At 40.6% G+C, this 22,944-nt stretch overlaps 1 protein-coding gene across 1 annotated transcript in view; it reads left to right on the forward strand.

Moving 5' to 3' along the window:
• The window catches only part of LOC124606090 (fatty acid synthase-like), a 448,407-nt gene that overhangs the window by 81,951 nt on the left and 343,512 nt on the right, over window positions 1-22,944 (forward strand). Inside the window, exon 5 of the mRNA XM_047138055.1 lies at window positions 15,072-15,310. Within this exon, the coding sequence (XP_046994011.1) occupies window positions 15,072-15,310 (239 nt within the window). The remainder of the gene's footprint in view (window positions 1-15,071; window positions 15,311-22,944) is intronic.

Below are 22,944 nucleotides of genomic sequence, written 5' to 3' on the forward strand. Positions count from 1 at the left end.
TTCTCACGCTCTTTGAAAGTTGCTCTCCATTAGAACATTCAGAACAAGGTATTAACACTAACAGGCAGCTTGGGTGGCTGACTAGGAGGATAAGAATATCATGTAGAAAAAAGTGGGGATTATATAAAAATATCAGAAGCAGTCACAATCAAACTGCAGCAGCCCATTACAAACAGTATTATAAGCTGCTAAAAATGTTATTAGGAAGGCAAAAAAGTATGTTGTATCGAAATACAATATCTAATTCTCAGGATAAAATTAAAACAATATGGTCAGGCATGAAGTAAGTGATTGGTCAGCAGCGGTGGGTTGAGAATGTATAGACAGTGTGTAGTAGAAATGTTTGAGCTACTTGTAAGTTGGATACATGTAGAGTTTTTAATAGCCACTAACTGAATGTAGCAGGTGAGCTAAATAGAAACTTATTTCCTACAGGGAATCATATAACTCTCTCAGAAAATAGATTTCCAACACGTTTATCTGAAATACTCCTTCATGATACTGTGAGATTGGAGATTGAGTAAATAATTGAATCACTGAAGACTAATAACTCTCATAGATTCAAGGGGGTGTCTAGCAGAATACTAAAGTACTTGCTATCGTAAGACCTGAAGAAATTCCAGCCACAGGTGTGACATTTAAAAGCCTAGTGATCAAGCATCTGAAACCAAGTCTCAGAGTTTAAAACACTTCTAAAAAAGAGTAGACATCTGAAAAATGTACAGGAAGGTAGATAAAACCCAAATTTGACAGAGGTGAGATTTTTTAACTAAATCAGTGTAGCATAGTCTAAGGTGAAATGAAAGTGGTGGCTTTGTTTCAGTAGATAAGAAACTCAAATCCACTGAGATAGAAACTGAAGCAGCATGTGAGACTGAATGGGTAAACCTCAGTGTCAAGGGTGGTCATGTAATAAACATATAATGGGGTGTTCCTTGTGACTACATTTCCAGATGTAACAGAAATTTTGGAGAAACCCTCAGGCTTTAATCATCATATAATTGCTTAGGATAGTTAGAGTTTTGCATGATTATTGGAAGAGAGATGCTAAATGAAGCTTGTTTGGCTGTTAAAAGGACTTTGTGTAAAACCTTCAGTGACTACCATAGCAGAATGTTATCAATAGAACTGTCAAAAAAACACAATAACCTTCCAAAGGATGTCAGTGGCGCCAAAGCTGGTGTTCAGAGACTCATGGATAAAAGCTCCATTTTCAAATGTTCTCTTAAAAGAAAGATAGAGAAGTACTGCCCCAGTTTAATTATCACACCACTGGAAAGATGAATGATATTGATATTAGTGCCAGTGACATGGAGAAAGAGCTGAAATTGCTAAAAATAAATTAGGCTCATAGCATGATGGAATCCTTGCCAGATTCTGTGCAGAATTTGCAGCTGAGTTTGCTTCCTTGATCAAAAACTGTGGCCACTTATTGGAAGAAAGCACTGGTCAGACTCAGCTGTGTAATGGCAGTGATCTGTAAAAACACCATCCAGTGGTGTCCATCAATTGCTGAATCCCAGCACATATTATGAGCTGAAACATAATGAGATATGTCAAGCAGAATGACCTTTTCCTTAGCAATCAGCAGGGATTCTGAAAAAAATCATTCATACAAAACCCAACTTATACTTTTCTCACATGTCTTCGTAGAAGCTGTGGATCAAGTCAGTCAGGTGAATGCAATATTTCTTGATTTCCAAAAAAGCATTTAACTCACTAACACACCAATGTTTATTAACAAAAGCATGATGATACTAGATAATAAACAAAATCTGTTACTGGATTGAGTATTTCTTTGTAAGAAGGATGCAGCATGTAATCTGTCTTTGACAGAAGGAGAAGTAATTTCAGGCATGTCTCATGGAAGTGTATTGGGACCACTGCTGTTCTTATAATATATGATTGTTGTATATTAATGACCTCAGTGACAATTTCAAAAGTAACTTGAGCGTCTTTGGATATGATGCAATTACCACTAATGAAGTACTGTCTGAAAAAGCTGTACAAATATTCAGGCAGATCCTGATACTGTATCAAAGCATTGCACATATTGGCAACTTGTTTTAAATGCACAGAAAAATAAAAGTGTGCACTTCCTAAAATCAAGAAAAGTTGTATTCTTTAACTACAATATCAATGAGTCATAATTGGAGTAAGTCGTACATGAGCCTACACACAACACCACACCGAGCGAGGTGGCGCAGTGGTTAGCACACTGGACTCGCATTCGGGAGGACGACGGTTCAATCCCATCTCCGGCCATCCTGATTTAGGTTTTCTGTGATTTCCCTAAATTGTTTCAGGCACATGCCGGGATGGTTCCTTTGAAAGGGCATGGCCGATTTCCTTCCCAATCCTTCCCTAACCCGAGCTTGCACTCCGTCTCTAATGACCTCGTTGTCGAAGGGACGTTAAACACTAACCACCACCACCATAACACCACAAAACACAAAAAAAAAAACCATCATATGCTGGGCCAAAAGCCCTTTAAAGACTCCCTTCATTCTTGAGAGAAATAAACAATAAAATTTTCAAAAAAGTCTCAGTGTTAATAAATTTATGTGCACTACAGTTCAAAACAATTGCAATACCATTATTGTATCAAAAGATACCAAGAGACCAAAATCTAATTTAATATGAAATAGCCCTAGAATAATTTTGTAATAAATTATATTTTTTTTAAACAGTAGGCAGTTAAAACTATGTACCTGTTGGTGCATGAAATGAAAATATATCTTGATCCATACAATGTACTTTTTCAAAGGATAAATAAATAAATAAATAAATATAAATACTTGTATCTAAAAACAAAGATGATGTGACTTACCAAACAAAAGCGCTGGCACGTCGATAGACACACAAACAAACACAAATATACACACAAAATTCTAGCTTTCGCAACCAACGGTTGCTTCGTCAGGAAATAGGGAAGGAGAGGGAAAGATGAAAGGATGTGGGGTTTAAAGGAGAGGGTAAGGAGTCATTCCAATCCCGGGAGTGGAAAGACTTACCTTAGGGGGAAAAAAGGACAGGTATACACTCGCGCACACACACACACACATATATCCATCCACACATATACAGACACAAGCAGACATATTAAAAGGCAAAGAGTTTGGGCAGAGATGTCAGTCAAGGCGGAAGTGCAGAGGCAAAGATGTTGTTGAATGACAGGTGAGGTATGAGTGGCGGCAACTTGAAATTAGTGGAGATTGAGGCCTGGTGGATAACGGGAAGAGAGGATATATTGAAGAGCAAGTTCCCATCTCCGGAGTTCGGATAGGTTGGTGTTAGTGGGAAGTATCCAGATAACCCGGACGGTGTAACACTGTGCCAAGGTGTGCTGGCCGTGCACCAAGGCATGTTTAGCCACAGGGTGATCCTCATTACCAACAAACACTGTCTGCCTGTGTCCATTCATGTGAATGGACAGTTTGTTGCTGGTCATTCCCACATAGAATGCGTCACAGTGTAGGCAGGTCAGTTGGTAAATCACGTGGCTGCTTTCACACGTGGCTCTGCCTTTGATCGTGTACACCTTCCGGGTTACAGGACTGGAGTAGGTGGTGGTGGGAGGGTGCATGGGACAGGTTTTACACCGGGGGCGGTTACAAGGGTAGGAGCCAGAGGGTAGGGAAGAAGGTTTGGGGATTTCATAGGGATGAACTAAGAGATTACGAAGGTTAGGTGGACGACGGAAAGACACTCTTGGTGGAATGGGGAGGATTTCATGAAGGATGGATCTCATTTCAGGGCAGGATTTGAGGAAGTCGTATCCCTGCTGGAAAGCCACATTCAGAGTCTGGTCCAGTCCCGGAAAGTATCCTGTCACAAGTGGGGCGCTTTTGTGGTTCTTCTGTGGGAGTTTCTGGGTTTGGAGGGATGAGGAAGTGGCTCTGGTTATTTGCCTCTGTACCAGGTCGGGAGGGTAGTCGTGGGATGCGAAAGCTGTTGTCAGGTTGTTGGTGTAATGGTTCAGGGATTCTGGACTGGAGGAGATTCGTTTGCCACGAAGACCTAGGCTGTAGGGAAGGGACCATTTGATGTGGAATCGGTGGCAGCTGTCATAATGGAGGTACTGTTGCTTGTTGGTGGGTTTGATGTGGACAGACGTGTGAAGCTGGCCATTGGACAGGTGGAGGTCAACGTCAAGGAAAGTGGCATGGGATTTGGAGTAGGACCAGGTGAATCTGATGGAACCAAAGGAGTTGAGGTTGGAGAGGAAATTCTGGAGTTCTCCTTCACTGTGAGTCCAGATCATGAAGATGTCATCAATAAATCTGTACCAAACTTTGGGTTGGCAGGCCTGGGTAACCAAGAAGGCTTCCTCTAAGCGACCCATGAATAGGTTGGCATGTCTGGCCTTCAAAAGTGAAGAAGTTGTGGGTCAGGTAATGAGGAAAGAGGTTTTAGGTAGGGTGGCAGGTGATCGGCGTGAAAGGAAGTGCTCCATCGCAGCGAGGCTCTGGACGTACGGGATATTTGTGTATAAGGAAGTGGCATCAATGGTTACAAGGCTGGTTTCCGGGGGTAACAGATTGGGTAAGGATTCCAGGTGTTTGAGAAATTAGTTGGTGTCTTTGATGAAGGATGGGAGACTGCATGTAATGGGTTGTAGGTGTTGATCTACATAGGCAGAGATACATTCTTTGGGGGCTTGGTAACCAGCTACAATGGGGCGGCCAGGATGATTGGGTTTGTGAATTTTAGGAAGAAGGTAGAAGGTAGGGGTGCGGGGTGTCGGTGGGGTCAGGAGGTTGATGGAGTCAGGTGGAAGGTTTTGTAGGGGGCCTAAGGTTCTGAGGATTCCTTGAAGCTCTGCCTGGGCATCAGGAATGGGATTACCTTGGCAAACTTTGTATGTGGTGTTGTCTGAAAGCTGACGCAGTCCCTCAGCCACATACTCCTGACGATCAAGTACCACGGTCGTGGAACCCTTGTCCGCCGGAAGAATGACGATGGATCGGTCAGCCTTCAGATCACGGATAGCCTGGGCTTCAGCAGTGGTGATGTTGGGAGTAGGATTAAGGTTTTTTAAGAAGGATTGAGAGGCAAGTCTGGAAGTGAGAAATTCCTGGAAGGTTTGGAGAGGGTGATTTTGAGGAAGAGGAGGTGGGTCCCGCTGTGACGGGGACGGAACTGTTCCAGGCAGGGTTCAATTTGGATAGTGTCTTGGGGAGTTTGATCATTAGGAGTAGGATTAGGATCATTTTTCTTCGTGGCAAAGTGATATTTCCAGCAGAGAGTACGAGTGTTGGACAGTAAATCTTTGACGAGGGCTGTTTGGTTGAATCTGGGAGTGGGGCTGAAGGTGAGGCCTTTGGATAGGACAGAGGTTTTGGATTGGGAGAGAGGTTTGGAGGAAAGGTTAACTACTGAATTAGGGTGTTCTGGTTCCAGATTGTGTTGATTGGAATTTTGAGGTTTTGCAGGAGTGGAGCTAGAAGTGGGAGATTGAGTAGATGGGAGAGACTGGGTTTGTGTGCAATGAGAGGAGGTTGAGGTTTGCTGGAAAGGTTGTGAAGGGTGAGTGAGTTGCCTTTCCGGAGGTGGGAAACCAGGAGATTGGATAGTTTTTTGAGGTGAAGTGTGGCATGCTGTTCTAATTTGCGGTTAGCCTGTAGGAGGATGCTCTGAACAGCCGGTGTGGATGTGGGAGAGGAAAGATGGAGGACTTTTATTAAGGATAGGAGTTGATGGGTATGTTCATTGGCTGAGTTGATGTGTAGGAGAAGGATTAGGTGGGTGAGGGCAATGGATTGTTCAGTTTGGAATTGGTATAGGGACTGATGGAAAAAAGGGTTGCAGCCAGAGATGGGAACTTTAAGTGTGAGGCCTTTGGGGGTAATGCCAAATGTCAGACAAGCCTGAGAGAATAAAATATGTGAGCGTAATCTGGCTAGGGTGAAGGCATGTTTGCGGAGGGAATGTAAATAAAACTTAATGAGGTCATTGTGGGGGTGTTGTGAGGGTGACATGGTATTAGAAGGTGGAAAGTGTAACATGAGGCTGAAATGAAAATGAAAATAAAAATATATGGGGAGAGATAAAGGTTTTTTAAGAAAACTACCGCTGCTATAAAATCCACCGTTTCTGGTTCACAAACAGTTCCTTTCACTTATTTAACAACCATTTCGACTAGTTCTGATAACTTTCGGTTTATTTCCATTTCCGTTTTTCCCACATCACTGATAATTTTTAGCCGCTTCCCACAGGTTTTAACGTCATTATTTCTGCGCCAGACAATTGTTAGCCTCATTTTCATAATCTACCACCACAAAACCACTCCTTTTAATACATTTACACGCAGTTTTTTCGAAATTTTCCCGAATTTCTCCATCCTTTAACTTGTTTTGACGGCAACACAACCACCTAACCTTTGTGCACATCGTTGTCTACCAACCCAAGTTCACCACAGTATCAACATAGCCCAGCTTTAACCAACACTTTTTCGCCTTTTTTCACAACAGATCTCCAGTTACTTTCTAGTTCACCTTTATCTCTCCCCATATATTTTTATTTTCATTTTCATTTCAGCCTCATGTTACACTTTCCACCTTCTGATACCATGTCACCCTCACAACTCCCCCACAATGACCCCATTAAGTTTTATTTACATTTCCTCCGCAAACATGCCTTCACCCTAGCCAGATTATGCTCGCATATTTTATTCTCTCAGGCTTGTCTGACATTTGGCATTACCCCCAAAGGCCTCACACTTAAAGTTCCCATCTCTGGCTGGAGCCCTTCTTTCCATCAGTCCCTATACCAGTTCCAAACTGAACAATCCATTGCCCTCACCCACCTAATCCTTCTCCTACACATCAACTCAGCCAATGAACACACCCGTCAACTCCTATCCTTAATAAAAGTCCTCAATCTTTCCTCTCCCACATCCACACCGGCTGTTCAGAGCATCCACCTACAGGCTAACCGCAAATTAGAACAGCATGCCACACTTCACCTCAAAAAACTATCCAATCTCCTGGTTTCCCACCTCCGGAAAGGCAACTCACTCACCCTTCACAACCTTTCCAGCAAACCTCAACCTCCTCTCATTGCACACAAACCCAGTCTCTCCCATCTACTCAATCTCCCACTTCCAGCTCCACTCCCTGCAAAACCTCAAAATTCCAATCAACACAATCTGGAACCACAACACCCTAATTCAGTAGTTAACATTTCCTCCAAACCTCTCTCCCAATCCAAAACCTCTGTCCTATCCAAAGGCCTCACCTTCAGCCCCACTCCCAGATTCAACCAAACAGCCCTCGTCAAAGATTTACTGTCCAACACTCGTACTCTCTGCTGGAAATATCACTTTGCCACGAAGAAAAATGATCCTAATCCTACTCCTAATGATCAAACTCCCCAAGACACTATCCAAATTGAACCCTGCCTGGAACAGTTCCGTCCCCGTCACAGCGGGACCCACCTCCTCTTCCTCAAAATCACCCTCTCCAAACCTTCCAGGAATTTCTCACTTCCAAACTTGCCTCTCAATCCTTCTTAAAAAACCTTAATCCTACTCCCAACATCACCACTGCTGAAGCCCAGGCTATCCGTGATCTGAAGGCTGACCGATCCATCGTCATTCTTCCGGCGGACAAGGGTTCCACGACCGTGGTACTTGATCGTCAGGAGTATGTGGCTGAGGGACTGCGTCAGCTTTCAGACAACACCACATACAAAGTTTGCCAAGGTAATCCCATTCCTGATGCCCAAGCGGAGCTTCAAGGAATCCTCAGAACCTTAGGCCCCCTACAAAACCTTTCACCTGACTCCATCAACCTCCTGACCCCACAGACACCCCGCACCCTTACCTTCTACCTTCTTCCTAAAATTCACAAACCCAATCATCCTGGCCGCCCCATTGTAGCTGGTTACCAAGCCCCCAAAGAACGTATCTCTGCCTACGTAGATCACCACCTTCAACCCATTACATGCAGTCTCCCATCCTTCATCAAAGACACCAACCACTTTCTCGAACGCCTGGAATCCTTACCCAATCTGTTTCCCCCGGAAACCAGCCTTGTAACCATTGATGCCACTTCCTTATACACAAATATCCCGAACGTCCAGGGCCTTGCTGCGATGGAGCACTTCCTTTCACGCCGATCACCTGCCATCCTACCTAAAACCTCTTTCCTCATTACCTTAGCCAACTTCATCCTGACCCACAACTTCTTCGCTTTTGAACGCCAGACATACCAACAATGAAAGGGAACAGCAATGGGTACCAGGACGGCCCCCTCGTACGCCAACCTATTCATGGGTCGCTTAGAGGAAGCCTTCTTGGTTACCCAGGCCTGCCAACTCAAAGTTTGGTACAGATTTATTGATGACATCTTCATGATCTGGACTCACAGTGAAGGAGAACTCTAGAATTTCCTCTCCAACCTCAACTCCTTTGGTTCCATCAGATTCACCTGGTCCTACTCCAAATCCCATGCCACTTTCCTTGATGTTGACCTCCACCTGTCCAATGGCCAGCTTCACACGTCCGTCCGCATCAAACCCACCAACAAGCAACAGTACCTCCATTATGACAGCTGCCACCCATTCCACATCAAACGGTCCCTTCCCTACAGCCTAGGTCTTCGTGGCAAATGAATCTGCTCCAGTCCGGAATCCCTGAACCATTACACCAACAACCTGACAACAGCTTTCGCATCCCACAACTACCCTCCCGACTTGGTACAGAAGCAAATAATCAGAGCCACTTCCTCATCCTCTCAAACCCAGAAACTCCCACAGAAGAACCACAAAAGTGCCCCACTTGTGACAGGATACTTTCCGGGACTGGACCAGACTCTGAATGTGGCTCTCCAGCAGGGATACGACTTCCTCAAATCCTGCCCTGAAATGAGATCCATCCTTCATGAAATCCTCCCCACTCCACCAAGAGTGTCTTTCCGTCGTCCACCTAACCTTTGTAACCTCTTAGTTCATCCCTATGAAATCCCCAAACCTTCTTCCCTACCCTCTGGCTCCTACCCTTGTAACCGCCCCCGGTGTAAAACCTGTCCCATGCACCCTCCCACCACCACCTACTCCAGTCCTGTAACCCGGAAGGTGTACACAATCAAAGGCAGAGCCACGTGTGAAAGCAGCCACGTGATTTACCAACTGACCTGCCTACACTGTGACGCATTCTATGTGGGAATGACCAGCAACAAACTGTCCATTCACATGAATGGACACAGGTAGACAGTGTTTGTTGGTAATGAGGATCACCCTGTGGCTAAACATGCCTTGGTGCACGGCCAGCACACCTTGGCACAGTGTTACACCGTCCAGGTTATCTGGATACTTCCCACTAACACCAACCTATCCGAACTCTGGAGATGGGAACTTGCTCTTCAATATATCCTCTCTTCCCGTTATCCACCAGGCCTCAATCTCCACTAATTTCAAGTTGCCGCCACTCATACCTCACCTGTCATTCAACAACATCTTTGCCTCTGCATTTCCGCCTCGACTGACATCTCTGCCCAAACTCTTTGCCTTTTAATATGTCTGCTTGGGTCTGTATATGTGCGGATGGATATGTGTGTGTGTGCGAGTGTATACCCGTCCTTTTTTCCCCCTAAGGTAAATCTTTCCGCTCCCGGGATTGGAATGACTCCTTACCCTCTCCTTTAAACCCCACATCCTTTCATCTTTTCCTCTCCTTCCCTCTTTCCTGACGAAGTAACCGTTGGTTGCGAAAGCTAGAATTTTGTGTGTATATTTGTGTTTGTTTGTGTGTCTATCGACGTGCCAGCGCTTTCGTTTGGTAAGTCACATCATCTTTGTTTTTAGATATATTTTTTCCACGTGGAATGTTTCCCTCTATTATATTAATATAAATACTTGGATTTACAGTTTTTGGGTGTATGAAAATCAGTTATCATTTAGCCTCTATTGTAAATAAAGTGGATGACAAACTTTGGTTCTTTAGCCGGTTACTGGGAATGTGCCTAGCCCATGAAGAAGACTGCTCACAAAACACCTGTGCATCCCATCTTTGGGATCCTATACCATATTTGAGAATTTGAGGAAGTTACTAATGTCCTGTGCATAATCAAATTTGTAGGGATTGGCATTTGTGATTTAGTTACTGTAGCAGATACTGTGATTTCATATTGTGTCACTTAATTTTTCCTTCAAGAGGAGTGTATATTATCTACATTTATCATAAATTACCTCATTTTTGAGTTTGTTAATGACTATAACTAACCTGAGAAAGTTTTTGGGTAATGAGTAGTTTTTGCCACAGGTTTTCCTGTTGCCTTTATAGAAATCTCATATTGTGTATTTATTTCAATTCTTATAGGGAATTATTTAATTGGATAGATAAAAAATCTGCTCACCAAGTGATGGCAGAACAGACACATAACAGACTCTTGTGATTGGCAAGATTTCTGAGCCAATGGCTCCTTCTTCAGGCAGTAGGGTTGAAGGGGAAGGAAGTAGGGTGAAGGAAAAGGTCTAGGAAAAGTGGTAGATTTTGGGAAAGTCACCCAGAACCATGGGTCTGGGGAGGCTTACCGTACGGGATGAGAAGGATCCTTCTATCTCATACGTGACTGCAAGTGGCCTGTCAGTGGTAAATCTAGACACTCTGTTCAGTGTAGATGGGGCCCAGGGAGAACTCAGGTTGTTATACTCATCCCTCTAACCAAGTTCAAGGTGGTCTTTCACTGAAACTGAAACTGGGTCAGTGGGATTCACTTCACCAAATTTAGGGCTACGTGTTTTGTTCTGTGTTGAGAAAAAACAAACACAAAAGATTGGGGTATATTAATTGTCGGCAGTTAAATGTATAGTGAATAATGATACCCATAAGGGAAATGGCAGCAAGAGACAGGAAAGGACAACAGGTGAACTCAGTGTGTGTGCCAGGGGGTGTAATTCAACATGTTGAAGTGGCTATTCCAGCAGCCATTGAGGCAACAGGGTGCAACCAGCTGCAGATTGTGGCACATGTTGGAACCAATGATAGTTGTCATCTGGGCTCTGAGGTAATACTTAGGTCATTCCGGTGACTGACAGAGAAAGTTGTGAAGACCAGTCTTTCACATGGAATTTCAGTGAAGTTCACAGTTTACAGCATTGTCCTCAGAACTGATCACAGCCCCCTGGTTCCGAGGCAATAGGAAGGTCTGAACCAGCAATTTTGAATGCTCAGTGACAAGCTAGGCTGCAACTTTCTGGACTTGTGCCATAGGGTTGAGAGCTGTAGAGTGACTCTAAATGGGTCAAGTATGAACTACACTTCAGAGACTGTTACCAAGGTAGCTGGCAGTATGTGGGGTGCACACAAGGGTATTTTTAGATTAGGCAACTCTCCAGACAGTCCAGAGAATGACAGCTGTAGGAGGCCCAGAAGTATAAGTGTAAATTCAACAGAATTCATCTCACAGGTAAAAGTATTAAAATTTTAGAAAGCATTTTGTAATTGGCGCAAAGCAGCGATCAGTATAAAATGCTAAAAGATAAAAACAGTTTTGATTGCATTTTCAGATTTTTATTCATTGGCAACCGGCTTCAAACCTTTCCTCAGATCATCTTCATGCTTTTCCCCACCATTATGCCTGCTGGTGGTAGCAGACAGAGCAAGATCTGTAGAAGTAAATATGTCTTGCTCCATCTGCCACCACCAGCAGGCATAATGGTGGGAAAAAGCCTGAAGGTGGTCTGAGGAAGGGGCCAAAACTGGCTGCTAATAAACAAAACTCTGAAAACGTGATTGAGACTGTTTTTATTTGATAAAACTATTTTGATAAAACTATCAAAATCCTAATAATTAACTGCTGAAGCATTCACAACAAAAGAACAGAGTTTGAAGAGCTCCTGAAAAGCAGCGAATTTCACATAATGCTAGGTACAAAAAGCAGGTTGAAGCCTAAAATTGATATTAGTGAGATTTTTGGGGAAAATTTAATTATATATCAAAAGGATAGGCTAATAGGAAATGGAGGTGATGTGTTTGTCATAGTAGCCAAGAAACTCCTAGACATTGTGATAGAAGTTGAAGCTGAATGCAAGAGCTTTTGGGCGCATCTCAGTTTTAGGGGTGGGCATGGATTGGTAATTGGTTCTTTCTGTTGCCCACAATACTCATCTCCTGTTGCAATTGAAATATTTAGAGAAAACCTCAGTTTACTTGCATATATAATTCCCAATCATACTGTAATCAGTGGAGATTTTAGTCATCCAACAATCAACAGGGAAAATCACAGTTTTGTTATAGTGGGCATGACAAGACATCCTATCAAACATTGCTATATGCCACGCAGTCTAAGGCGCCTTGTCACATTCCTTGTAGCTCCCCCTGTTGGAGGTTCGAGTCCCCCCTCGGGCATGAGTGGGTGTGTTATCTATTGCTTCAGTTGGTTTAATTTACATTAAGTAGTGTGTAGGCTTAGGGACTAATGACCTCAGCAGTTTGGTCCCATAAGACCTTACCACAATTTTTTTTCAAAAACCTATGTCCAGTATTTCAAGAGCCAGTATTAAGAGAAGACCCTAGTAATACACTTCAGATCCCTATGTATCACTCCCATAGGGACTGTGAAGACAAGATTAGACAAATTACAGAGGCACTAATGCATAGTATAGTGCTAAGTAGTTTCTGCCATCCCTTCACAGTGGTTTGCAGCATATGTAATATCACATTCTCTTTGTTTTGAAAAGACTTTGCCCAGTAACCTTTGCATGTAATATCCAATATCAGAGATAACAGTATATTAAAATCTGCTTGTGATTATTTTCATACATTTAAGTGCTATGGAATCACCCTCTGGATCAGTTCACTGGTACCAAAAACATGGTTACCACTGAAAAATAGTTGTCAGATTTATGTATCGAGTGCTTCCAAGAACCCACTGTTTTGGTCTTTTTAAGCAAGTAAGGATATAGATCACTACTCAGAATGTAATTATTTGTTCATGGCTTCACAAGCAACAATTTGTTATACCATAAAACAAATTAAACATATCACAATCATAACACAAGAAGGAAGTATGTCATACACTGTGACCCATAGAATTTAACCTAAATCTTTTACTCACTTCCATGTGATATTAAATTTCTTCAAGATAAGGAATTATTTGAAAGGTTAATAATGGAGTTTGTGCTTGAAAATGGTTTTTATTCATCAGATTAATTTATTAACTGAGAAAGATGGGCAGTTTCCAACATTTTTCTATGTTTGCTGTTTAAAGACAGACTGTTTCCCACATTTTTCTATGTTTTCTGTTTTATGTTTCTATTGACCTTCCTATGTGCTTCTGCATATTTGTGTGTTCTCCTAAGTTTGATGATGATTTTACACTGTTGTCACTTCCATGTGCAGTTTTGTCTACCTAGAATATAGAGAGGAAATTTTTGAAATGAAAGGAATGGTAACTGTCAGACTGGAGATGGTGGTTAGCAGATTTAAGCTGACAAAGATTTTTAAAGATCCAGAAAGCAATGCCCAACAATATGGCTTCAGAGGCAGAGAGGACTGGATGAATATAAATTGGAAAGCATTTGAAATGTCAGAGAAATTGCTGCAGGGCTTTTTGGCTCTGGATCCATATCATAAGGTTGTTATCACACTTCTGAGCCACAAAAAAGTTTTAAATTCCTACAAAGTGTGAATGGCTCATTATCAGCTCAGCATGAGAAGTTGCTATATGATTAGCTATTTGTGTTACATCACTTTGTTTGAAGATCTAGCTTTTAAAGGAGACATATACGAGCATGAAAAGTCCAATGAAGGGCATAGTAAATTACAATGTGAGGGACATGATAGAATGTATTGTTAAATGACAGCAAAGCTTTGGATTTGAACAGATGCTGAAGTTTTAGGGTGGGAGGGGGGATGAGATGAGTGTTATTGTTATCCTTATGAAGGTAGGCTAAGGGCAATGGGCTTAAGATGCTACTCCAAATAGTGGCAATCCTCTCAGTGTATAATAAGTGGCCAAAATGGAGTGAGTGTGGGTAGTTGGGATTTTTGAACTTGGAAAACTTGTAGATATTGTTCTTGTGGTGATGAGGTAGAGAATGTATTTTATGTCAGCCTTGGAGATCTTACTGACCAAGTGGAATGATGTAACTGAAGCTAAATTTGCAAGTGGTGTGTCTGGCCAAGAGCTTCCATCAGTTTTGCACCTCAGTGGTCGAAACATTGTTTTTAGATGGGATTGCCAATTCAGTTATGCTTGACTCAGAGGTAGCAGTTCAATTGCTGATAGTGTAAGAAATTTTCATCACCGTATTTGACCAACAGAAGGAGATGTGATAGTGTGAAGTTCCTGATCACCATCATGCCAGTGTTTTCAATTGAATTCCAAACCTTTCTGCTGTGTCTTGTGGAATGAGGGCATGTGACATGGTTGATGGTGATCCATGCAACAGATAGGAACATACAGCTTGGCCACACTTTATACATGTCCAATAGTAATGAACAAATACACTGTAGACTCAACTCTCATACGCTGTGAAGATACAGCCTGTTGTTCATTGCGAAAGAAAAGCTTTTCTGATCAGGTAGTTGAACCTAATCTTCAATGGCTACCAGCCAACAATGCCACATGACTCTTCCTTTCTGGAGAGAATGGTTATTTCAGGATATATTTTGATACATTGAATGGTATTGTTTCAATCATTACTAAACTGGTACCTTCGGAGAGGTTCATGAAAAGGCTACTGATGTAAGTCAGAAGACACTGGAAAGTTGAAAGGAGGTAGGGCGGTATATACAAACTAGATGAGATAAAGTTTGGCAAATGTCTTCGTAACAAAGGACCCAAGCTTATATATTTGGAGAAGTGTTACCATACACAGACCATATACATGGTCTGTGTATTTCCTAAATTAAAAGAAATGAATAATAATATGTCTTAACCACCTGGAATGCCTACTCTTAAATAAAGAATTTTATTTTTCATGCACAGAAAAATATTTGTACCCATATTCTTCCACATTTTATAGGTTTAGCAGTTTTGATCATGGGAAAATTGTTTGGGAAGGATATGCAGTGTCATGTAATTATACGTAAGAGTAATATTTAACCTCTGTTCTGATAACAGCTGATGGATATGTAAGAAGTGAAGCAGTAGCGGCAATATTTCTTCAAAAATCTGATATTGCTCGCCGTCACTATGCAGAAATTGTGCATATTGGTATAAACACTGATGGCCATAAAACCACAAGCATGTCTTACCCATCAAGAGAAATGCAGTCACGTTTGCTGGAAGAGACCTACAGATCAGCTTCTATTGACCCAGCAAGTGTGGATTATATTGAAGCCCATGGAACAGGCACAAAGGTAACAATTCTGTGTAGTATGTGTAATTATGTTTAATTAGCATACTAGGATGGCAAACTTCAAACTCAAGATGATAAATCATTATTCTTCAAATAATAATTTACAGACTAGTAAAAGTCAGATCAAATATATATTCAGTGACATCAATGCTTAAATACCTCCACAAGTAGAAAGATTAATTGAACTCACAGTTCTGAGGCCAGACATTCCTTCTGGCACAGTCGAGAGAAGATGGAAGAAGAATAAAAAAAGTAGAAATATCTCAAAGACTAGGTCTTATACTGATTGACATTCCTTCTTCTATTATTTCCATCCTATCTTCTTCTGTATATATCTGTGTCTTCCCTTCTTTTATACATCAGTCGGTTTTTATCTTATATTTTCTCTGCTTTCATATCTTAAGTCTTTGTGCCTTATTGATAGTGTATTTCGTTTTCTGGCTTCTTCTGATCTATATTTTAATGTTGCATTATCTTTGTCTCCTTTTGTGTATTCCCTTCTTGATCCCCTAAATTCTAATGGATGTTTACTTGATTTGATGCTATTTGCACTTAACTATTCACATCCAAGTTATAAGGTGTTAGTGCTGGTAGTGATTAATCATTCCACCAATGTAGGTAAAGTTAGCATGCTACATACTTTAATCTGAAATTTTAATTAATAAAAGGAATGTTTACTTACATGGGAGGTAAAACTGTGTGCCTCACCAAGGATGAAACAAAATCCTTTACTTTTCATGGAAAGTGTGGTACCAAGTGTTGTCAATTGGTAGAAGATTATCAATGAAATCCAAAACTCAGCTATGTTTTTGTCAAAGTGTAGGACTCTTAAAATATGAAATGTCACTTACCATCTGAAGTATTGCAGTTCTCTGAGAAGTTCGTGGTGTAACACTGAAAACAGCAGAGTATGATTTAAAATAAATTTTTCAACTTCATCTTTTTTAATTTTTTATTTACATTTCTTGTTGGATGTAGTCATCACATTTTGACTTTTGTAAACATCATTTTGTTAACAAAGGTATATTATGTATGATATTTGTGTACATAGATTTGCTACATAACATATTTATCTACAAAGGTTAATACATAAAACATACAGCTTGGAATTCCTTCAATGAATACAGGCATTTATTTTTAAGAAATATTTTGTATGTAATAACATTTGGGTGTGTGACCCTAATGGCTTACAAACATTATACAAAGAGATATTTAGTTTTGATAAGATCGCAATGACAGGTCTCCCTGTACCCAGACCATGTATCAGCCTAACCTCTCTCATTTGTAGTACCAGTATTCTTTTCAGGTGCTCATAAGTGGCACACCACCTCAACTCTATCCTATAATTTACAAATGGGAAAATTAATTGGTAGTATATCATTTCCATTGTTGTTACACACCATTTTGGACAGTTGACTTAATAAGTGCTATGCACTGCTTATTTTCCTACTCATGAAACTGACATAGTTTTCCTATTGTGGCTGACAAGTTCAGACCAAGGAATTTAAAGTCTTCATCGTCTGTGTACAAAATCCCACAAACTGTCTACACATCTGTTGCATGAGTTGCTTGCTTTGAACTCAACTTACTATGATTTTCTGATATTGACAGTTAGGCCCCAATTACTAAATTATTTAATCACTTCTGATGCCTTATGTGTTGAAAAATATGTTACATCCTCCATATTATCATCATAAAACAACAGAGATATGTCATCAGTGTAATTAATTACATGGGAATTATAAGGTTCTACAATATCATGTACAAATATGAGAAAAAGAAATGCTTGCACTAACGACGCCTGCAGCATTCCCTGCACTAGTGTTTCCTTCATAGACTGGATGTTGATTTTTCTCATCCCATTCTGATAATTTATACCTGCACATTGTTTATAACTTTTAGTCACTTAGATAGAAGTTCAAGGGTTGTGTGTGTGATGTCACATGTCTTCATGGAAGAGAAATAGCTATAAATATTTAGGAGACAACATATTTCTATTCTGAATCATAGTTACACCAGCTTTTAAAAATATACATTTACTAGGCATGTAAGTTGCTATAATGATAAGATATTGTTTTAAGCTCCACTGTATTTGTCAAAATATTACACTTCCCAGACTATAAGTTTTAATTTTAATTCTGATACACTGTTTTCTTGGGTCATGTTTTAACTTCAAAATTTAAAAAGATTTTTCCTCATACAATATCAAGAATGAAATTAAATTACTGACAAAGATCAAAATATGACTCATAATGTAAAAAATAAGCCTGAACAGGTGTAACAATTTTGTTTCAGAGATTATCAAAGGAGAATTATTATTGGTTTCAGACACACCTTTTAGTTGTTTTATCAGTCTCAGAGGCACTTCTAACTTTTTGTTGCTTTCATTCTACAGCAGTTTCATGGGCACCAGCTTGTTTAAATAAATTGGACATATTGCCACAAAACAGTTTTAAAACATTGTTTTACTTTTTCATGGTGTCATTAATTTAAGTAAAATATATCCATCCTTCAGATCTCAGTGGCGTCAGGACACAATAAAACCCAACAAACCTTTGACAAGAAGCAGTCACTGCATGACTGCAAACCATGACAAACAATATGGCCAATGAATAGAGGAGCAGGCCCAGTGGTCAAAACTCAGTGTGGGGGATGGAAGGCAGTACCATATACACAAGCAGTCACTCATGCACTTCAGGGATAAGCCCGTAAAATTGATTTGATACAAGTACTTTTCTTTTGATATTGAGTAAGTACTGAAAGAATGATTTGATTCTAAAAGTACTTGGTATCAAAACAAAAATATCAAGTACTTACTTGAAAATTTTATCAGAACATCCCTGCATGTGTCTGCCCATAAAAGTAAACAAAGCTCACGATGTTACGCCTCCCCGCCACCCCCCCCCCCCCCTACCCTCCCAGCTGCCGTAATACATGTTTATGCAGCATGTGCAGCATTGCTGCCAAATGATGCATGAGGAGGGTTGTGGCACTGTTCTAATGAAGTAGCTACACATTATACAATGTGTGCATCAGGCAACAAATTAAATAATTTTTCATCACAGCTTACATTCACTGATTTAAAAAAAGATGGTCCATTCCTTACATCACCCACTTAGGGGCTGACTCTCTCTCTCTCTCCCATTCTACAACTACATCTATATTTATACTCCGCAAGCCACCCAGTGGTGTGTGGCGGAGGGCACTTTACGTGCCGATGTCATTACCTCCCTTTCCTGTTCCACTTGCATATGATTCGCGGGAAGAACGACTGCTGGAAAGCCTCTGTGTGTGCTCGAATCTTTCTAATTTTACATTCGTGATCTCCTCGGGGGGTATAAGTAGGGGGAAGCAATATATTCGATACCTCATCCAGAATCTCGAAACCTGGACAGCAAGCTACACCGCGATGCAGAGCGGCTCTCTTGAAGAGTCTACCACTTGAGTTTGCTAAACATCTCCGTAACGCTATCACGTTTACCAAATAACCCGGTGGTGAAACGCGCCGCTCTTCTTTGGATCTTCTTTATCTCCTCTGTCAACCCGACCTAGTACGGATCCCATTCTGGTGAGCAATACTCAAGTATAGACCGAACGAGTGTTTTGTAAGCCACCTCCTTTGTTGATGGACTACATTTTCTAAGGACTCTCCCAATGAATCTCAACCTGGCACCCGCCTTACCAACAATTAATTTTATATGATCATTCCACTTCAAATTGTACCACACGCATACTCCCAGATATTTTACAGAAGTAACTGCTACCAGTGTTTGTTCCGCTATCATATAATCATACAATAAAGGATCCTTCATTCTATGTATTTGCAATACATTACATTTGTCTATGTTAAGGGTCAGTTGCCACTCCCTGCACCAAGTGCCTATCCACTGCAGATCTTCCTGCATTTCACTGCAATTTTCTAATGCTACAACTTCGCTGTATACTACAGCATCATCCGCGAAAAGCCGCATGGAACTTCAGACACTATCTACTAGGTCATTTATATATTTCTTTCTCTCTCTTTATGTCTCTCTCTCTTTATTTCTTTCTCTTTCTCTCTCCTTTTCTCCTTTTCTTTTTTATACATATTCTTCCTCAGCATTCAGTAGGTTGAATGGTATAGTCATAAAAAAGTAACAGGTAAACCCACTTTTGCATTTATAATATTAGTGTGGATTGTGGATTTATTTAAGTTCTTATTTAAGTTACAGAATACAGAAACTTATCCTAGGCTGTTCCAATACTCCAGAGAAGGAAGTCACATCATCTCCATGGGGATCAATTACAATCGGAGTCCTAGAGGGTCAATCATTGGTTCACTACTGTTCTTGCTTTATCTGACTGATCTGGTATTTTATTTGAAACAGGAGTGAGAATTAGTCCTGTTTGCCAATGATACAATCATAATTGTGAAGCTGAGCAAAGAAACAGCAATGTAGAAGGTAGTGAATGATGTTTTCGGAAAGTAGGTGAGAGTCTTGCACAAATGGGCTAGCTTTAAACGTTGGAAGAGGACTGCTCATCTTGTTTTCTACTGTCAAAATAAACTACCTCCAGTTAACTTATTATATCAACAATAAATAATAAACAGAATAGAAAATTCTTAGGTCTTAGTTGTACATGCTGATAAAAACTGAAAGCTGCATTGGGAGTCTATATAGAATTAGTGGTGATGAGTGAAAACAGGTGCCCTGGTGGGGCTTGAACCCAGGATCTCCTGCTTACTAAGCAATTGTGTTAACCACTGTGCCACCTGGTCATAGTGTTTACTGAAAATGCACAGACTATCCTGGTACACTCCCTAGGTCGATTCACATTCCCATGTAGTACCACCTATCTACTGTCCCCGTCCATGTTCTCCAAGTCCACCGATTTTTACATTTCTTCTTGAGATCAAAGGAAATGTGCATTTGCACTGAAGATAGTGGAGTCATTGTCTGCTGAGGCGAATCAGTTATATGAATGCAAGGTGCTTGTTCTGCAGGACATGACTGAAAGAATGGACAGCACACTAAATCCACAGCTATGATAGATATTTTGTAAATTGAAGGTGGAGGGGGGAGAGAAAAGAAGGGAAGTAAAAGGAACTAACGATATCAGTTTAAATAACTTTCCAGCTATGCTATTTGTTGTATGCTTTATATGCATATCTGCTGTTTGCAATCACACACAAGCATGCTTGGGTATTGTCATTCCTTTCATTTTCTTGACTGCTTCAAACTGGAAATTTCCATGGGTTGTAGCATCACAGATTATTTCAGTTAGCAAGCAGACACACCTCTTACCTTAACCTTGCATTAGTCCTCTAGAAATCTATGGGCATAAATTTGTTATTGTTCCAGTTAGTCCTTCTTTTGTTCCAATTTGATATAGCCTTGAGGCAGTGGAGCTTTGTGAAGTTAATGTGATGGGGAAGTGGCCTGAACCTGTAGGATATGGGTGTACTTCCCATTTAAAGTCTTGCATGGTCTTTGAAGTGCAAAGTGTAAGGTCTGTTGCCAACAATCTTTGATCTGGAAGTAATTATTGCATTGGTGACTCATCATTTAGAATGATTAAATTAAAATCATTGACCACATCCATTGTGGCCTCTCCATACATGTCACTTATTTTGCAACCCAACATGACAGTGTGCTTTGAAATCCCTGCAAAACATAAATGTTGGTTCTAGTCAGTTAATTCATACATTGTTATCATTTGGTGTATTGAAATGAGGTTGAATGGTCCTGATGGAGCAGATTGATGTTGAGTTATAATTTCCATAATTAAATTAAGAAGTTTTTAGTATGGAGATATTTCTACTTAATTTGGCTGTCTTCCAGAATTTTGGGGTTGCATTAAATATTCTCTGTGGGGATTTTTGTTATATTCAGTGACATGATATTGAGAAGGATATGAGCTATTGATGGTAGGACTCAAATGGAGTGTGTTTGAGTGCAGAGGTGAAGGGTCCCACTGTGGTGAGCAAAGAACAGGTCACCATTGTTGACAATAAGGAGTCTTACGGTGTTTTTTAGCTTGACAATGCACATTTGTCATCATGTGCTGATGATATTAGTGCTACTTCCACATTTGAGTAGGTACTTGCTAAGCTTTTAGCTTGCATGTATATTATTCTTTGTTTCATTGCAGTTTCCTTGATCTGGTACTGAGCTGTGTATTCAGGGAAAATCCATTTCATTTCATTATGTGTATTGCTGCAACAAAGTCTCTGAAGTGTGTAGTTGAGCATTCAGTCCAAAAGTGATCTCCTCCAAAATTTGTGCTTCATGGGGCAGACAGACACTGAGTACTAACATGATTAAATCAGAGACAAAACACTGATGCACTGGCAGTACATGCATCTCTGCAGAGCACAACATCCCATACACCATGATAAATAAGGCAGTGTTTGTGAGTTAAAAGTAACTGCACGTGTTTTATATATGATGACCCTGATCTTCCCACTTTTGTTTACCTTCTTTGTCATGTATGGGTGGCACTGCAAGTGCCAAAATAGCAGACGCTATAGCATTAGAAATATCTTCTTCAGTAAGATGAGTGTCCATATTCCATATTAGACCCTGACACTGAGTTATATAGTAAGGAATGTATGCTTCAAGATTTTGTATTGAAAACATTGAGCATTCTACCAATGAGTTGGCTGGCTTTGGTCAGTACTGGTTTGAGAACATTTTTTCGCACAAGTGACACATCATCTGGTGCACTTCCTGCCCCCCTTTTCCCTCATACACTTCCTGTCTTTGTCCCTACGTGTGCTACGCACTGTATATGCCCATGTCAGCTTGGCACCACATGTGTCTGCTATTAATTACGATGCATTACATATAGAAATCTTGTAGTTGTGGTGCCTCTGCTGCCCCTCTCAACTTGGTGCTCCAAGTGCCAACTTATGCTGCTTGGGCCCTAAACTGGCCATGGCTTTGGTATGGCTAATTTGATCTTAATCCTGTTTCTTCCAATGGATATTATGTTGTGAATATTCTTTCTACATGGTGGATTTACAGAGAACATGAATCTCCCTGATGTCATCAGATGATGCTTTCTTACATGTCCATCTCTGTAACTATATACTATCCTGTGATAGAAAGAACAGTTAATATGATCAGTTCCATTGGTGCCCACAGTCCATTCGTGAGTTAAAATGTGAGGAATTTACATACAGTAAAGTGATAGTACAATCCCAATCCCAATTTGAAGTGAAATTTCAGTATCTATCCCAAAAGCCACAGATGTTTGGAACTGAAAATAGCGGTATGGAAAACAACAGAGATAATTAAGTGGGCAGACAATGAAAGGAATAATGAAGGCTTACAAGTGTAAAGAAGACAATGACTCTCCTGCAGAAGTAAGTAAACTGTATTGGACACATTCTAAGGAAAAATTATTTGCAAACATTATCATTAAAGAAATAATAGAAGTGAAAAGAAGCAGAGATGGAAGAAGAAGCAAAGGAAACCGTAAAGTATGGAAGAGCCTGAAGACAAAGTATATACATGGTGATTCGAGGTCTTTGCGGCAAATGTATAGAGATGGTAGATAATGTCAAGAGGAACAAATTTTGTTAAGATAAAATATTCACTGATGCATCCTAATGATGGTAGGTATCCTCAAGTATTTGTCGACCCTGAGATG

This window comes from Schistocerca americana, chromosome 3 (assembly GCF_021461395.2).
Source record: "Schistocerca americana isolate TAMUIC-IGC-003095 chromosome 3, iqSchAmer2.1, whole genome shotgun sequence".
In the NCBI taxonomy this organism is placed as follows: domain Eukaryota; kingdom Metazoa; phylum Arthropoda; class Insecta; order Orthoptera; family Acrididae; genus Schistocerca; species Schistocerca americana.